Raw genomic sequence first — 18,873 nt, forward strand, 5'->3', positions numbered from 1 at the left:
GTAGTGAAATAATTTAATTAGTAATAGAAGTGAAACAATCACAAACGCCCAAGCTTTGAGAAAATCACATAACTAAATATGGTTACCTCACCGGGAATTCAACCCGGAGCCCCACATGAACGGCTAACGTCTTATGTACTTGACTACAAGGATCGCAACAAATGTTTTATCTCTCGTTCACGATATGATCATCCATAGATAATTAAATACGTCTTACAATACACAGGTGGTTTCAAATAATATAGTATCCTATTTTTTACATGCATAATTATGTCAAACAATCTGTGGATGGAAAGCGACGATGATATTAGCACAGAACAGATTAATAAATAGAATTCAGATAGGCTATACCCCAATACACTTCATTTTGACGCAGAGTTTTGAATGTGTGAGTGCCCTACGAAAATGTAACAAACATTAAACATGCAATAGTATGTGTTTAGACACAACAGCCTTCGGTGATTGAAGTTATCACGAAGAGACGATTTACGTGGCTGGGACACGTATTCCGGATGCCGCCAAAGAGTGCGGCACTTTGTACCCTTGTGGCACAGCCTCAAGGGTTCCGTCGCCGTGGCCGGCCCTCCCTCACCCTGCAGCGGTGCTACAAAAGCGACCTACGTGCTGCAGGTCTGACATGGCGGGAGGCGCAGGAGAGTTGGCGATGGACCGAGGGAAGTGGCGCCAACTTGTGCTTGCCCTATGCCCCAATGTTGGGACGTGACAGGGTGGAAGAAGAAGTATGTGTTGCAACCTTCAAATACACCAATATTGAATGAGCGTCAGTGCATAAACCTAGAGCGGTTGTCAGAACGAAGGACAAGTTTAGAATGACGTATTTTTGACATGTGTTTAAGTTTATCCCATATTCTTAAACACTCGAGATCGGTTGCCTGTTACTCCACACCTGTTGGGTATTTCAGTTCCCATTAATTCTGTGTTCCCTAGATATTAGTGTTTGCGAAGTGACAAGCTATGCTGTGGGGTACTATATAGTACTAGGCAACGTCACGAACACAAAATGTATTGAAAAATGCATAATATTAATTTCTATTTAGGATTTAAAAATTCCTGATTTTCGACTAATAAATGCATTCGAGCAACTGCTATGGTATACACAAAAATACCGAAAAGCATTCTCTCAAAGTCTCAATAGTGGGCATGAATCATTTGTGCAATAATGTACTTATTTAATTCATTGTAGCAAAACTGCGCCAGGAAATAAATTTATGTTTACTGAAAAAATCATGGGGTGCTATTTTAAGTTTTCGACTATTGTTTATTGTCTTTTATGTTGAAACTATTTCTGAAAAGCTATATTTCTAGTCTCTGTCCACTGCTGGGGAATTAATTATACTTATACTATTATATTATATGAACGTAAAATAGTAACTATTTCAATTTTTTCATTTGCTAAATGTCCACATAAGGAGGGGGTGCGGCAAATTTGGGCTGGCATCGGGGCGGCAACCGCCCTCAACGCGGCCCTGCCCGTATGTGTATCTTAAAAATATTTAACACGTCCATTAAAAATATGTTTCTTGAAATACTCTTAAATTTCACAGAAATACAAGAACATCTATAAATATTGTCATGTTTATTTCATTGAATAAATAAACAATTTATTTTCAATTACCTAAGTTTAAGTACTAGGTACCTGTTACATATTTTGGATATTTCCTGGATCCCCCGTGTTTCTTTTACTTGCATGAAGTGTATTGATTTAATAGCAGACTGCGAAGATTTTATCTTTTTATTATTTGTATTTAGGTACATCTCACTTTTATAATCAGGTGCAAATAAAAAATTCTAACATTGGATGGGGAAAATATAAATATTTACTTAATCGAGCTTGTTTATTTTACTCACAGAGCTCTGTGTTTATCTCTTGAGATTTTACATTGCTACTTGAATTTTTTTATTGCATTTTTTTTACAGTGAACTTCAAATTGTGAAGACATGTTAGTAATCAAATTAATTTGGTTTACTAATCATACTGTTAGTCCTTTATTCAAGGTTACAGAATTGTGAATACGTAGCTTAGTAAAATACGTCACTAGTGTTGTCTCTGTTGTGTACTTTTCTCCCCTCCCATTGTCTATGGATGACGTGTCATTGTCTATAGAGTGCTCATACTGACGCGTCTGTCGTGTTCACTTGTCGGAGTATTCTTAGTTTCAGATTTCTTTCAGATTATTTTAACGTATCTTGGAGACCTTGGAGTTCATCTGATTTAGTGGTTATGTGTTATTAATAATTGGAAGTGACGATCAAAGTAAGTAAACTTCTTCTGTGTTTAATAATATCATAATACACTAGGACGTTTGTCAATGTGACAGTCGATTCTAAACGATAATAACCAATAACTTTTGTATACTCTTCAGTCATTGTAGAATACCAAACTCTGCTTGCAAGTACGTTATCGATAAATACGAGGGTGGGTCAATAAGTCCTTAGAAAAGCCGACAGGTGGCGCGACTAGTACTGTAAGCGGTTTGTTTTCATGCAGCGGCACTACCGATTCAGTATGCTGCGAAGTTTCAATCAGATTGGTCGGGTTGTTGTGTGTTTCTCGTACATTTAAAAAAAAATTTGCTTGTGGAAAATGGAAAAATGGAAAATGGAGAAAATTGAGTTTAGAGCTGTTATTAAACATTTTAATATAAAAGGGTTAACAGCAAAGGAAATAAAAAATGAGTTGGATTTAGTTCACGGCATATCTGCTCCTTCACTTGCAACTATTTATAACTGGTTAAATGAATTTAAACGTGGTCGTACATCAACAAAGGATGAACCACGCTCAGGACGTCCTGTAGAGGTGACTACACCAGAAATGATCAATAAAATCCACGATATGGTGTTAAATGATCGAAGATTAAAGTTGAGTGAGATAATTGAGGTTACAGGGATCTCAAAAGGTAGCGTCATTTCTATTTTACATGACAAATTGGGCATGAAAAATATTTCTGCAAGATGGGTGCCGCGTTTGCTCACAGTCGACAATAAACGCAATAGGGTGGTGGCCTCTAAAGCCCTGTTGTCGCTCATGCAACGCAATCCGGATGAATTTTTTCGTCGCTTTGTGACTGTAGATGAGACATGGATACACCACTATACTCCCGAGACGAAAGAACAGTCAAAGCAGTGGATTGCGAAAGGCAAACCATGTCCAAAGAAGGCGAAAACCGTAAAATCAGCTGGTAAGGTTATGGCTACTGTATTTTGGGATGCACGTGGAATTATTTTCGTTGACTATTTGGAAAAAGGAAAAACAATAACAGGGGATTATTATGCATCTTTATTGGACCAGCTAAAAAACAAAATTGAAGAAAAACGGCCTCATTTAAACAGGAAAAAAATCCTCTTTCATCAGGACAATGCCCGTGTTCACACATGTTTACGATCAATGGCTAAAATTGAAGAATTGAAGTTCGAATTGTTCGACCACCCACCGTATTCGCCAGATTTAGCCCCCAGTGACTTTTTCCTTTTCCCAAACTTAAAAAAATGGCTAAGTGGACAACGTTTTTTTTCAAATGAAGAAGTCATCGATCGGACAAATGCTTATTTTGAGGACCTTCCGAAAACTTATTTTTCTGACGGTTTAAAAAAAATTGAGAAACGTCTAACCAAGTGTATTGAGCTCCAAGGAGATTATGTTGAGAAATATAAAAAAAATACAAAAATAAAAACTGTTTTAATGCTTTTTTCTAAGGAATTATTGACCCACCCTCGTAGTATGGCAGTGGATCACTCGTTGCTTGTGCAAGAAGTTATTCTCAGGCTTTATTAATCTAAAGATGGCGGTGCTCTGTGACAACCTGTTTGTGTCTTTCAATTCAGTTTTTATTACTGTATAACGTCACGACCTAAGAGGGAAGGGTAGTCTGATATAATGTGAAGATTTGTGAGGAAGGAGATAGGGGTTGTAGAAAATTAAAAAAATATTACGTTATATTGAAATCGATTATTTTCAACGAATTTGTTTTTTATCAATTAAAATGTGGTATAATTTAGAAAAAGGTTTTGCGACGCAGTGTGACCGTCGTTTGTTTATCTTTATATCTATACCATAAATAAAAGTATAAAACACAAAACGCCAATTTTTCGAAATACGTTTTTCATGTATCAATCGATTCTCTATGAAATTTCCAAAATGTATGTATAAACCTAAATGCATAGGATTAAAGTGGCATTATTTGCCAATGTATTGAATTTTTCATACATTTGAAATTGAAAAAAATTCCCCAAAATTAAATTTGATGTGAAACATAAAAAATGTGTTTTTAATATTTCGATATGAACTATAATCGAATTAAGTATAGTTTGGTAATTTCTTAATTTCACTTTCCTGTACATTTTATGATCTGGCGTTTAGGATAGTTAAGAATTGAATAGACGAAAATTTGTCCGGAATTTAAAGGCTCCGAAACGGCAGCCTATAGAGCGCTGAGATTTTTACTGAAGATTGTATCAACACATCAATATTTTGAAGTGTTTTGTGGTTTAATTCACGATATTTATCATTTAAAGTTTCCCATACATTATTAAAATTTGAACTTATTGACATAGGTAAATACTTTTTCTTTATATTTCTTTAATAAACAGTAACCTTGGTTACGGAACAATATCTACAATTATTTATTTTATTGAAGTCATTATTCGACAAAAAATGTATCAATTTGAATTCAGAATTCACCGATAGTATCTTCAATATTTTACTGCGAAGTAATGATGGATGATGAATTTATCGAAATTGTAAGAATCTCAGTAGTATTCCGAATCTGGATGTTGCCTCAACATCAAGAAAACCATCACACGATGTCGACATTATAATTGATGAAGGCGATGTTTTTATGTGTATTTTAAAATAATACTCGCACTTAGAGTTGGGTTTCGGGAATTGTCGAGAAATTTTCGAGATTTTCCATCCTGAATCTCGAGAATTGAAATTTTTAACATTTCGGGAAATCCCGGATCTCGAGAATCTTTTCTCGGGATTCGGGATTTCTTTATTATCAAATATTGATTGAAAAACGATTTTTCTATATGAGAAAAATGGACAGAAAACACAAAACGTTCGAAGAATTTTCGGGTCTTTTAACACAATTAAGCCAACGTCGACTCAAAATGAGCGCAATTTTTCAACATCAGGGAATTTTGTGTAGCGGTTGAGTCTGTATTTTTTGAAATTATTTTTTAAAAAGTAATGTTTTGAACTATTTTTGTTTTCCTACTTCTATTTGTTTGTCTTCTTACATAAATATAAAAAATCATATTTTTTTGGAATTTGTCTGTTTTTACACTGATATCTCGATATCTCGAGAATTCTTTTCTGGAAATCCCGAATCTCGAGAATTCTATATTTCATGATTTCGGGAAATCCCGAATCTCGAGATTGAGATTATCTCGGAAAATACCCAACTCTACTCGCTCTTAGAGACCGGATAAAATCCCAACATGTTTAAATGAGTGTATTGACTTTGTCAATAAGGGCTCAATATTATATTACAAACATTTAATTAATTTTAAAATGGTGACAGGTATCTTACCGCAAACGTGGAAGATGTCAAAGGTTACTTCAATTCATAAGAGTCATCAGCGGAAAATAGTTATCTCTGTACCAGCAAAATTTCTTGACACATGATCATGCACAGCCTGATTTTTCGAAAACTTGAGTCATTTAGAACGAACAGAAACTTTCCAGATAGTAATTATCAAGAATGTGTTTGTTCCGATAATCCCATTGATTATTTTTTGGCTTCAAACGGCCACAATTCTCGATTTGTCTGCCCTTTACCTTTGCCATAACACGTAATAAGGCCAATAGTCAAATGCGACATGAAATAACTTACGTCTTACGAGATGAATTCATCTCCCATTGACAATTTTATGGGTCAGTGTATTAAATGGATACTTCACAAACCTGCTGACAGATGGCAATAATTTCCAAAAAAAATGTCTATTTAAAATGGCAGAAAGATTATGTATTTGAGAAAATGAATGTAGTCTAACCAAGAAAACTGAAATCAAGACCTATACTGTCTTGACTTGACATTCTGGACAAGAGAACTAAAAACAGATTCATCATTATGTCTTTCGTAAAGTAATTAAAATGAAACAGAAAAAAATACACACACACCAAGGAAAGCACCCAACCGAAGCTTGGTACAAATGCTAGTGCAATGTAAAAATATGTAGTTATAAAATATATAATATGGTGTTTTTCTACCGTTTTTTTTATTTCCAACCATGTCCGATCCTAATAGGATCATATTGGAGGTTTGTATTTTAACAGTTTTTGTTTTTACGAGAAATGGATGTCAGCCACTTGCTCAACCAATTAGGTCTATACTCTGACTCATACCTACACAAGTTGAAAACAATATGTGTACTTGCCACACCCAGAACTCGAACCTGGGACCCACGACGCTATAGGACGACGCTTAAGCCGCGCGGCCATTGTGGATGTTACTGTATTATTTTCATATATATTATAAGTATAATTTTCCAGCAGTGAACAGAGACCAGGAATTTAGTTTTTTTTCAGAATTAGTTTCAATAAATTAGACAATAATCGAAAACTTAAAATGCCACCCCATGATTATTTCAGTAAACACATTTATTTCCTGATGTAGTTTGGCTTTAATGAATTACATTATTGCAAAAATATGTTGTGCTCCTGCCAATCTATTTATTATACTAGGACTGTTCCATTATATTGACACTTTGAGAGAATGCTTTTCGCTATTTTTTTGTATAGCACCAATATAGCTCGAATACATTTATTAGTCGAAAATCAGGCATTTTTAAATGCTAATTGGTAATTATTATTAACTTAAAACAATATTATTGCATTTACACGGAAGATAATAAACTAAACATTTATAATAGTGGAAAAATGTCAACTCAGCTTTCTACTATATTTTTTATATAAGTACTTGGGCAAATATATATACTTATGTGTATATCTTTATTAATTAATTTAACAGTACAACAATCACGGCCAAATGACAGTAATGTAGTGAAACAGTAGTATTGTAGTAGAAGTAAAACGATCACATAAACACCCAGGCTTTGAGGAAATCACATACAAGTATTGTGACCTCACGAGGAATCGAACCTGGAGCCCCTGGATGAAATGATCGTACCTTACTGGATGCAGGCGTTGACTATGAATGGGACTGGGATGGAATGGGTTTTATAAGGGTGGCAATTGATTATTATATTACGAAAAAATTCAACACATTATCTAGAATTTCTATTCTTGTGGTATTTGGTAAATTTATGAAAATGTTATCATATAATCATATTATCATAATATAATATCATAATACTTAGTTTGAATTTTAAATTTATCCCTGTTAACTGAGGAAAAAAAACGTCAATAGTACATGTTATAAAATTATTAACCATCAAATACTATCATTATTTGAATAGTCTGGAAATGAAAGAGTTCACAAAACTTTAATAAATCCATGTAGAAATTACTAATTTCACGTTTAAGTACTAAGTCATAAAATGAACAAATACCGCTGATCTATGTATTTTTCACATTGAAAATGATTTATCAAGAAAATTATCAATTTAGAGAATATACATAAATGAATCTGGTTTAAGTATATATTTTATTATTTTTTATCGTTAGATTACTAAATTAACCTAACCTTACCCATACTTAATATTTTTAGAATGATATATTTTTTAATGTGCAAAATAGTTTTTAAAAATTGTGGTAGTTTTTTCAAATGTACCTACAACTATATAAAAATACTATTGTTTCACACTGTTTTAGATCCTTTGCACTATCTAATATTCTTATCGTACCAATTTGTTGTTTCATACTTAGCCAACTTAAATTTTATTGTATATGTTATATTTAAACATCAAAGTAAAACTGTTTATTTTGAAAATCGCTGCGTATTATGTTCGCTATTTTTTCATGGTAATAAAATGCGGATATTTTTCAAAATATTTTTTTTATTTCCAATGTTTTTTACGAAACCTCATAATTAATAATAAAATTAATATATTTTGTGCTGTGGCTGACATCCATTTCTCGAAAAAAAAAAAAAAAAAACTGTTAATACAAACTAACCTCCACTCTGTGGAGGACCATTATTATTATGATCCTATTAGGATCGGACATGGTCAAAATAAGTACTATTTACTATCTTATTTTTGTGATAAATGTTATATCTTATATCACACAAATTTGTCTCTGCAATTGTATCTTATCTTAAGACATGATTCATTCATTGGTGATGGGTAAATGGGAGTTCAAGTTCGAATCCAAATATACATAAACGGGAGATTATATTTTTTGTTTATAAATGGGGCGTGCACATTAAAATAACAATATTTGGGTTTCAATTTATAAATGAGAATAATACACATAAAATCATAATAATAGAAAAGCAAAATATACAGTGCAATAGTAATAAAATATTAAGTGAATAGACAAACTACTAAGTATTTTTAAATGGCCGATTTTCCCCTACCACAAAATAAAAACGGGTCGCTCTTTGCAGAATTCTAATTATTAAAATAAAGCTACCGACTTAAGCAAAGTACCACAGTTATCTTTACTATTTATTATTTATTATTACTATTTTATCCCACCGAATCCGGGAGGTTTAATTATCTGCGGTCCCGCCCCAGTGACATTTATTAGGAATCTCTACATGGCTATTCCAGAGCCGTTTATCGAAATCTATGATTATAATTATTGAGTTAATAATGCAACAGTACGTTCGCGTTACTTGGCACTGATGGTTTACATGTAAATTGGACGTATTACGTATCATAGTTCACCGTGAGCTGTCGTACCGGAAATATATGGCAATATAGCATTGAGACCAAATAATGACGCGTTGTTCGTGGAGCATTGCAACAGTTATTTTCAAATTTTATTAGATTCCATGAATAAAAACAATATTGATTGGTATATAACACAAATTTGATAATAAAGCAGTTATATTTATCATATATTTGATAGGTACGACTTGATACTTACGAGAACCTACTTGCTAAGCTAATTTTCAATTATTCAGAATTTTGTATACTTACTTAAATATATACGATGTGATTGTGTTTTTTTCTAATTTACTTGCCTACCTATTTTCTTTGGCATTTCCCCTGTATTCCGCGGGTTTTATTACTTAGGTATTATTAAGTGTTTTATTTACAGTGGATTATATCGGAAACCGGTGGCTGTATAGATAACATTGAGATCATATTCTTGTTTAAATACAACATTTCAAATACGTAATGAAACGATCGGAATACATGGAAAAGACAAGAGAAAATAGTTAACTAAGTAAATAAGAAATACAATCATATCGTATATCATGCTTATATAATACTTTTGAATGATTTAAAAGTAGGAGCGGCATGCACAATCTAAGATTTCGATCCTAAGGATAAGTCGCCGAAAAGTATGACTTAACTATAGACAATCCTGAGTATAGAGTTAAGGAATCCTTAACCATAGACTACTTCTGTTATGAACACGCCCCTTCTGTATTACCATTTACCACTGACAGCTGCTGTCAAAATAAATTCGCATGTCTATAAAACAGTCCATACACTCAAATTCGTTTAACATTGTATCTCAATATGGATATTGATAGTGTTAATTCGTTTGGAATGTACTTGCAGAATATTATTTTACTTTTATACGCCAGCCCGCAGAAATACAAAATGCCAGATGATAGAATGAGAGCCAGATGACGCTAGTGTTACCATGTTAAAAAATATCTTGCGGTGCCTGTGGAATCACGCATAATGACTTATAACGGAAACATAAGAGTATTATAATTAAATATTATAATACTAATAAGTTGAAAATGTCCCACTGAGGCGGACGAAACCGGTCCTAATATATTAATTAAAGTGGAATAAGTACTATAAAAAAATTGCGTTTTATTAAATAAAAACAACTATACAATGCAGTTCCACCATGAATTGACAGTTAACAAAATAAAAGAAATTAATTAAATATTAATATGTATTTATAGTTATTGCATTTATAAAATGCAGTTGTCATATTTTTGTCATCGTTTAACAATTATAAAATAATTTACCTAAACTGTAGGAAAGAGAATTTTTAAATATGGTATTATTTTCAATAGAAATGATCTTAACTAAGGACAATGTTTCTGCATAGTGTTTTCTGCTAAGGAAATTTTAGTTATGACAAATATTTCTGCATTTCGCTCTAGGTTAGCAAGTAGGTGATCGTAAGTATTATGTTGTATTTATCAAATTAATGTTCTTAACGAATCTACTAAAATTGGAACATTATTAGATACCTATCTGCAATGCTACACACTCATCTCTTTTCGATTCCGTGAAATGTGATACAGATGAATGTAATATGTACAATTTAGATGTAATCTTGTAATCAATACCGGTATTTCGGTATCTCCTATTGAATGCCGGTATTCGTAAATAATTGAAGAAAAAAACAGAAGTATCTACCAATATAGGTATATAGTTATCTTTAAAATATTAATATGATATAGCATTTACGTAATTTCTGGTCACGAAGGATGATAAAGGGCCACGGAGGTAAACCAGACATCGCGTAACTCGACAAAAAATTTACAGTCCTGTTCAGCCTTTATGTTAATTAATACATTTAGTTTCCACTTTCAATACCAAATATATCGGTATTGTCCGATTTTACCGGTATCTATTTTGGTGTCGAAAAATAATGGGATAGGTACCACTTTTAAAATTCCTAATGTAGACGGATCAAAAATTATAGTAACGATTCACGAAACAATCCATCATGAAAATCCCATTTTTCATCGTTTTTCAATTATTTTGTTACACGAATCAAATCGTTTTTATTGCAAGAATCGAACACTTAGTTGGAATCCAGCTAACTGGTAGGTAATTAAAATTCACATGTGATTTTCTTTCCATCAATATACTATGTCACGTGCAGGGGCGTAGACCTGGTGCTCCAAGCGAATGGGCAATGGCTAATGGCCAATTTTCGCAAAAAGTCTGTTGACCCACCTGCACACGGAACGCCGATTTTGGATGGATTTGTCTTCACTGACATTCACGTACGAACCGACTGATTTGGCTCTTTCACGTAATATTTACACACTAAACGACGACCTTGAGCGTTGTAACCATTCTATGTAGATTGTGATTTCTGGACATTTTCATTTCGAGAAAATTTATTTTCTCGAGAATTCGAAATAACAATCTTGCCGATTATTTTAGCTCTTTATATTTAAGGCGATACTTCAGTGAAACGGCAAATAATTTTGAACAGTATGTGGAACGAAATTTCGCAGTACTCGACAATCGGAGACCGACCGTCGAGGTGACTGCACGTCGATTTGTTTCGTGGTGGCGACGGGGGTATTAATTCTTAAATCGTATAAAGATGACTAAAAACGTTACCCATTTACTTGAAAAAGAAAACATGTCAATGAATATATTATTATTGTTACTAATAGAACAATAAACAGAACATTAAATGGACGCATGTTGGATTTATATGACAAATTATATTTCGGTCGGCATGCGTCATTTGCACCCGCGATCCGCGCATCGCCTAGCCACGATCTTTTTAGACCATGCCTCAACTGAGGTATAGCCTTAAGAAATTCCATTCAGAATCAAAAAAGAGGCTTTTTTTTACCGAGAAATCATTTTTTTTTTGGAAATTCAATTCAGCTTGCCTAGTGACAAATTCTTGAGATCTCAAATGTTTGAATGAAATGAAACTCATTAATGTTTTATCGAGGAATGAGAATTCTGTGGATGCAGGGTAAAAGTTATTAAGTCGCGTTTTCACGAAATCAAAATTTTAATACCAATGTGTCTAAAGAATGTGCTATTTTTTGAGATTTTGTCACATGTAAGCAAAATAAATAGACATTTTAATTTGTAGACATAGCTTAAACTGAGAAAATAATTTTAACCCTGTTAATTAAATTATAAGTACATAATTAATGTAAAATAAATAAAAAAGATACTTACAATTAACTTCTAAGCAAAAGTATTTTGAAAACTGTGATTTATTTTAAAACCGATTACCTATATCAGCTGCAACCAAACTCACTTTTGAGTAAGCACCTTTAAATTTTTATTTTTAAATGAATTTGAATTTAATTGAATTTCGAGATTGGCTTTTTTCCTTATTTCTGGAGAATTCACGCGACGAGATTTCTCGATCACAACCTCTAATTCTATGAGTGGTGGATATATATTTTTATTTGGAATATTCCTCCACAATATGGATTTCCATACTATGAATAGTCTTAACCTTTAGTTGTTAACTTCACTCCTAGAAGTTGACTCTGTATCTAAAATGTCAGCAAGGACGTGGCACCAATCTATTGACACATTAAATATTGTGTCTCTGAAAATATTACTTATTACAATTTCCGACCTGTAGTTTGTTTATTGTCTGTTGCGAAGTAGTACATAATCAAAAATATTTAACATCTAGCTAAGTATATTTGTGTGTATTGTATTCTTTGAAATTGGCATAGTATTCTAGACCAAAATATTGACATATTTATGAAGTGTTTACAGTGAATATGTACTTATTTAATTATAAGAAATTCCTCAAAAATATGTCATCTTCCGATAGCGAAAAATCACGACACATTTTTCCTGTGCGTTATTCCGAGGAACTACAGAAACCAACAATTAACTCTCGTTTACTTATTATAGGCTTTTATTCTACTTCGTTTCGTGGATATTATATTATTTGTTTTACTTTTTCAAACGCTTATAATTATTAAGTGAATTAGAAAACACCTCAGACGCTCAACAGGAAATATCTGCATGCATAGTACTCGAGTCTTATTGATTAAAGCACTCATCTGTGCAATCGAAAGGCGCATGTTCAAATCCCACACGATTTTTTCTAAGATTTTTCTGAAGGGTAAGTATGCTTTTGAGGATTTTCGATCTGGAATGTTACATTTTTAACACGGAGAATGCCACGAGCGATTCAACTCGTCAAAATGTATATGTACTGTCAAGCCACAAATGAGTTAACTCGCGTCTTCATTATTATCCACGTCATGTATATTTTCAAAACAATATTTATAATTTTAGTGTGAAAATGTTAATGAAAAACTTATTTTTACAGATTTAGTAAATTTCATAGAGTTTCATCATTCTATTCATATTACATATTAATTTTAAAATAATTTATTTTGTTACAAAAATGGCTGGCCTGTAGGTACTTACATACATACCTACTTAAGCGTCAATTGAGCTTCTTTACGAGCTGTTTATTGGCGAATTTAAAAGCGGGTGATTCAGCTACTGCGATTTGATGATTACACACAAAACTTTCCATTCGCTGAGAAGCCACGAGCCAGCGACTATTTTGACAGAACGTAGTTCGTTTTTTTACCGGGAGGTTGCTACTGCGCTCTACTGCGCAGACGCAGTAGGCCCCGGCCCGGCGTGTAGCGTGTAAAGTTGACCGGCTCTCAACTTTTCTCGGTAGAGTGTTTACAACCTGCTTGTTAGCTTGTTCGATGATTACACTGGGCGACTTTACAGGCAGATTATAAATTCGCCAACAAAGAGGCTCGTAAAGAAGCTCAATGTAATTGACGCTTTAGTAAAATTGAATGTCTTATAATGAAAAAATAAAATTGTAGAAGTCATGTACTGTACCAGTGGCGTTCGATTCATGGATGCTGTGAGTGCAGTGCATCTATGGTTTAGTAACTTTAGTAGGTTATTGATAGATATTTTTTTGTTATTTATGACGCTTGATCTAAAAATGTATAGCGTGATCTAACTTTATAATTAATAACCACTTAATTAATGACCGATTTAACCCAAGATTCGCTTAAATCTACGTAAAATTTGTACCAATTGACTAACTGATTATATTAATAAAATCAAAGGTAATATTCCCTCTTTTCAGGGTACCTATGTAATAAATAATGGTAATGTGTGTTTGTCCAGTTCCTGCGGGAGGAGCTGCAGTATGACTCTGGTTACGAGAGGCGGCAGCAAGCCTTTCACCACAACGACGACATGCACATCTCCGCCAGAGAACTATGGGAAGCGTGGCTGCGTTCAGAGGTTTGTTATTTCAATATTATTTATCTTTAATGTATTATTTTCTTTAAGTTTTTATTATTGGGTGGTATTATAGTTTATATCGAATAGTGCGAGAGATGCGACTACGCAACCTTTCCAATAGTAATGGAGTTTATTATAATGAACCCCCCCCCCCCACGCCAACAATATTAAGCCCTCATTCTAAGCCTAACATTGAAAAACTATTGTACTGGCACTCCAACTATTTCATAAATCGATATATTCGGTGTGAAAAATTATAGGTAAGTACTACGTCTCCATAAAATTATTGTGTATTATTAAAAAAATCAGGAGCTACAGATTATCCAATAGTAGCATAATTTCCTTTTAATGGCTCTTATTGTGGCTTCGTTCAAACCAACAGCTTAAAATCTCGGTTTCCACAATTATTGGGGTAGGTACTTTTGTTTTTAAAGGGTTTCAAAAACTTTTTCGTCAAAGGGACAATTTTGAAATCAAAAATATTTGGCGGGCCGCTCTTTCTTTTGTAAATATTTTCTGTTTTTAAAAAAACATAATGCAACCAATTAAACACATATTTCATTGTGTAAACTTATATTTTTAACTAAATATACATTATTATTAGTCTTATTAATATACCATTAAACCCACCCACGGACTACCACGCCGTGGGTCCCAGGTTCGAATCCTGGGTCTGGCAAGTACACATTGTTTTTCAATTTGTGTGTGAGTCAGGGTATGGACCTAATAGGTTGAGCAAGTGGCTGACATCCATTTCTCTTAAAAAAAATCTGTTAATACAAACCTCTACTCTGTGGACGCCCATATGATCCTATTAGGATCGGCCATGGTCGGAAAGAAAATAATATTATTTTTTCACCATGCAATTGTTTGTTTGAAACTAAATCCTGCAATCTAGGCTCAAATTTTCTGGACCATTCATTCTTGGCGGAGGATATTTAATTTTAAATGTTATTTCTAATATTCGATATGAAGAATAAAAGATAATACTTACAGGTTTAACGTAACTCTCGCGGGACACATCTATCTAAAAGTCACGGTTGACATAATTGGCCCACGGGACACACTTTGTGAACCTCTGGCCTAGCATACACCTAATTTTTAATCGTGTAATTAAGAACCCGTTACTTTATTATTTCACATCCAGGGTTAAGCGAATTAATAAGAAAAAACTCGATAGTTTTTCTCCGAAAATATAAAAAGGTGCTCGTTAATTCGTTATATATCTTAGACGGATAAATGCAGTCAGTTTCGTGAACATCTGCCACGCAAATCTACTAAAAATTGTACTAATGTAAATATACTAACCGGAACTGCGCTCCAGTCCGCTTCGTTACATTTCGAGCTCTGCAAAATCATAACCATGTAAAAACCGTGCAAAAGAGAATCATGCATACAGGTCCTTGATTGATCATTCGGCGAGATCAACAAGGCGGCGTTTACGTTAACTAGTGCTTTGTATATTATTTGAGGTTTATAACTACAACATACGTCAAATAAAATAATCACCACTGGGTACGTGTATCTAATTACAAAATAATCGCAACGAATACGTCATCTGTAAATTGTTTAGTACCTACGGCAAAATATAAATGTTTTTTTTTTGCAATTTAGAGGCGTTTTTTTGTGGGAAGCTGCTTAGAATTTCACGAATTTTAGAACGTATTTTGTTTGACATGTGGATTAACGATAATTGTAAAATTTAAAATTAATTATAGGGAAAAAATAGATGAAAATGGCTATAAAAATGACTTATTCTGTTATTGTATTTTGTTTTATGTTGTAATATTGATGTTATTTCGATTTAACCTAACTTGTCATTCCATGCATCTACGCCTTAGGGCTTAAACATAATATTATGCATTTGAGTCGCCTTCAATACATATTTCGACAACCTGCTATTGGATTGGAATGATTGGGTAATGTTGTATGTATGAGATCTGAAAAAATATTAGCTAAAAACTTTTCTGTCCGATTTTGTGTAGGTCGGATTTTCAGGTCAGGTCAGGTTTTTACACTTAATTTTTACATACTTTGGTACACATATGGTAAGGTGGTGACAATATATTTTATTTAAATTTGGGGGCGGTTCGGTACTTCATACAATATTTAAAAAACTATTTTTTTTTTGTTAATGATCTGAAACCTCCACTTTGGGGATTAGGCAACCAAAGGCGGCACGATCTTATTGTGAATGTGGGTTCTTATATGTACTGAGTAATTCCGCCACTGCGTCCACCAATAATGAATGCCTCATGAAGAGATATTACTTGGGATTAAATGACCGTATGCAGGGGTTCGTTGCTTGGATGACGATAAACCACATAATGAACGGATTAAGCAATGGTAAATTCCGATGATTCAACAAACTGCGACTGTGACACCAAAGAATTCTGAGTACACGTGCTGGTCGATCAGCATCCCGTGAGCATCCACTCCTTATATATGTTGAAAGACAATGACCCAGACAAGACAGTACACAAGATATGTATGGATAAAATTTAGGCGTTTCTCTAAAACTGACGTGAGAAGAAAAATTGATTATACTCATATGAGTGACAGCGTCTCTAAAAAAATGTACATCGTAGAAAAGTGTTTGGGGGTGTTTTTATATAACTTTTCGTCTTGACGAATTATTAGCGATCTCGCCGAATTTTATGAGTTCTGAGTATTCTGTCGTTTCCGAATTTCTGAGAAAGAAAATGCTGATTTCGTTTATATTTGGATTTTGATAAATATTGAAGCATACATTAATCAAACACGGATCAAAGTAGTTTTTGTATTTATTATGATTAGTGATCTTGGCATATTACAATATCCATTCGTATTCGTGTACCATTTTAATTCTCATTTTTGTATTACGATGATCGGTTGCTAGCCAATATTTCAATACTTATTCAGCTGGGTGAGACGAGTTGCCTCTAAGCCAGCGATGGCAAATACGTGGCACGTGTGCCCAACTTGGCCCGCTAAAAGTTTTCGACGGCACGCCAAAAAAATGAATTTCTTTTATTTTTCTTTATAGCGGAAAAATATGAAATCATAGCGAAATGTACTGAAATTATTGATTTGCAATCTAATCCTATTTGGACTGAACATTTTGTAAACATGTGAAAATGTATTGAAGAATATGAATGTCATCGGCTTTCTCAAATTGATGAATTGGAATGCCGAATTGAAAACATGGAAAAGCATGCCTGAAACTTTTGTATCTGTTAAAAAACTAGCAATCTCGTTGTTGACCATTTTTCGTCCACGTAAATACTCAGGTGAATGTATTTTTTTTTCTATATTGAATCATGTACATTCAAAGACTAGAAAAGGGTTGACAAAGGATGATTCAGCAGCACATATTAATCTTCACTCAACGACATATCAGCCTGATATAAAAAGCGAATAACATGAAACAAAAAACCTGATAGTTTATGAGTGATAAATTTAATGTTTTTATATTTCCTTACTTTCTTTCATTTTATGTGTATCATTTTTTTTTATATTCAATAAACAATATACATAGTTACCAATGTACCTAATTGTTTTTTTTTATATTAAATAAAAATGATTTAGATTATCATGTCTGATCATATCGTGTGTGTGATATCAACCAAAAAAGGAATGCGCCACGTATTAAACGTATGGCACGCCGATCAAATCCTATTTGCCATCCCTGCTCTAAGCTGTGCGCTGGTGCGATCGCATACAATCTGTCAAGGTATAACTTATAACAATATAACAGGTTATATGTTATACAATGTTATAACAGGTATTACAATATTATACCTACGCGCATGGGAAATTGATTGCTGCACAAAGTTCAACCGTGTTTGAATGATCGACTTTCAAAAGTTTTCATGTGTTTGTCTCGCAAAATTTGACATCTCAATCTTGGTATTTTCATGTCTATGTTAATTACCAAACAAGATTTTTTTTACAGTGCGTATTCAGATCTTTGTCCGCATAGTAGATTAGTTGTAATTAGCAACCTTATCATAAATCATGTGGTAGGTACTGAGGCCTATATTGTTTTAAACTTGTGAGATTAATAGGTGGCTGGTGTTGACAGCTATTCTTTGTATTAATGAATGTTTTTAGCAGTGCACTTGGAATTATTTGAAAGATAGAATAAACATAAGATCAATACAACGTGCGCTCTCTATCTGTCATGTCCAGGGAGATACAAACCACGTTTAGTTTTAACTTTAGAAAAAATGTTATATTAATGTGTCTTTCTGGAGATGGGTTCGTAATGTTCGTATCGTATCGTGAGATTAACAAAAACCTTAGTTTTAAAACTATTATTCGGTATAATTATTATCCTTAAATATCTTAGATAACATAATATTTTTTTATCTAAACGCCTCTCTATTGATTTTTAACACCGTCACTTCGATTTATGTACATCTTCGTATACCTACCATTTGAATTGGACACGTTAGAAAACTATTTGATATAATATATATGCCATGTTTAAAATCGTGTTCTCTATACATTTCAGTGGGTTTCTTGATATTTAAAGTCACATTCTCAATGTATTGTCACGGCACTTATAACATTCAATACACTTTGATGATTTCATTTAAATCTAATAAGGTCACATTGACGTAAATGGTTATTTATTATAGGGCAGAAAAATTTGAAACTATTCATTTTCTCCACCCTAAAAAAAATGCTTCACTGGGTGCAAATTGCAATAACGTTTCCTCTTATTTTATATTGTAAGTAACTACATAATGATTCGCATATTGCTTGCCATTTTATCAGATTATTTTATTAGCTCCATGTAAAAGG

General features: G+C 33.2%; 1 protein-coding gene across 2 annotated transcripts in view; it reads left to right on the forward strand.

Moving 5' to 3' along the window:
* Window positions 1-18,873, forward strand: part of Stim (stromal interaction molecule) — a 124,542-nt gene that overhangs the window by 12,004 nt on the left and 93,665 nt on the right. For both annotated transcript variants that reach the window (XM_085961280.1, XM_085961281.1), the window contains exon 3: window positions 13,966-14,085. In XM_085961280.1, coding sequence (XP_085817406.1) covers window positions 13,966-14,085 — 120 coding nt within the window. The remainder of the gene's footprint in view (window positions 1-13,965; window positions 14,086-18,873) is intronic.

The sequence above is a fragment of the Rhyacophila brunnea genome, unplaced genomic scaffold, assembly GCF_057557595.1.
Source record: "Rhyacophila brunnea isolate RB1 unplaced genomic scaffold, BYU_Rbru_1.0 scaffold_12, whole genome shotgun sequence".
NCBI lineage: Eukaryota > Metazoa > Arthropoda > Insecta > Trichoptera > Rhyacophilidae > Rhyacophila > Rhyacophila brunnea.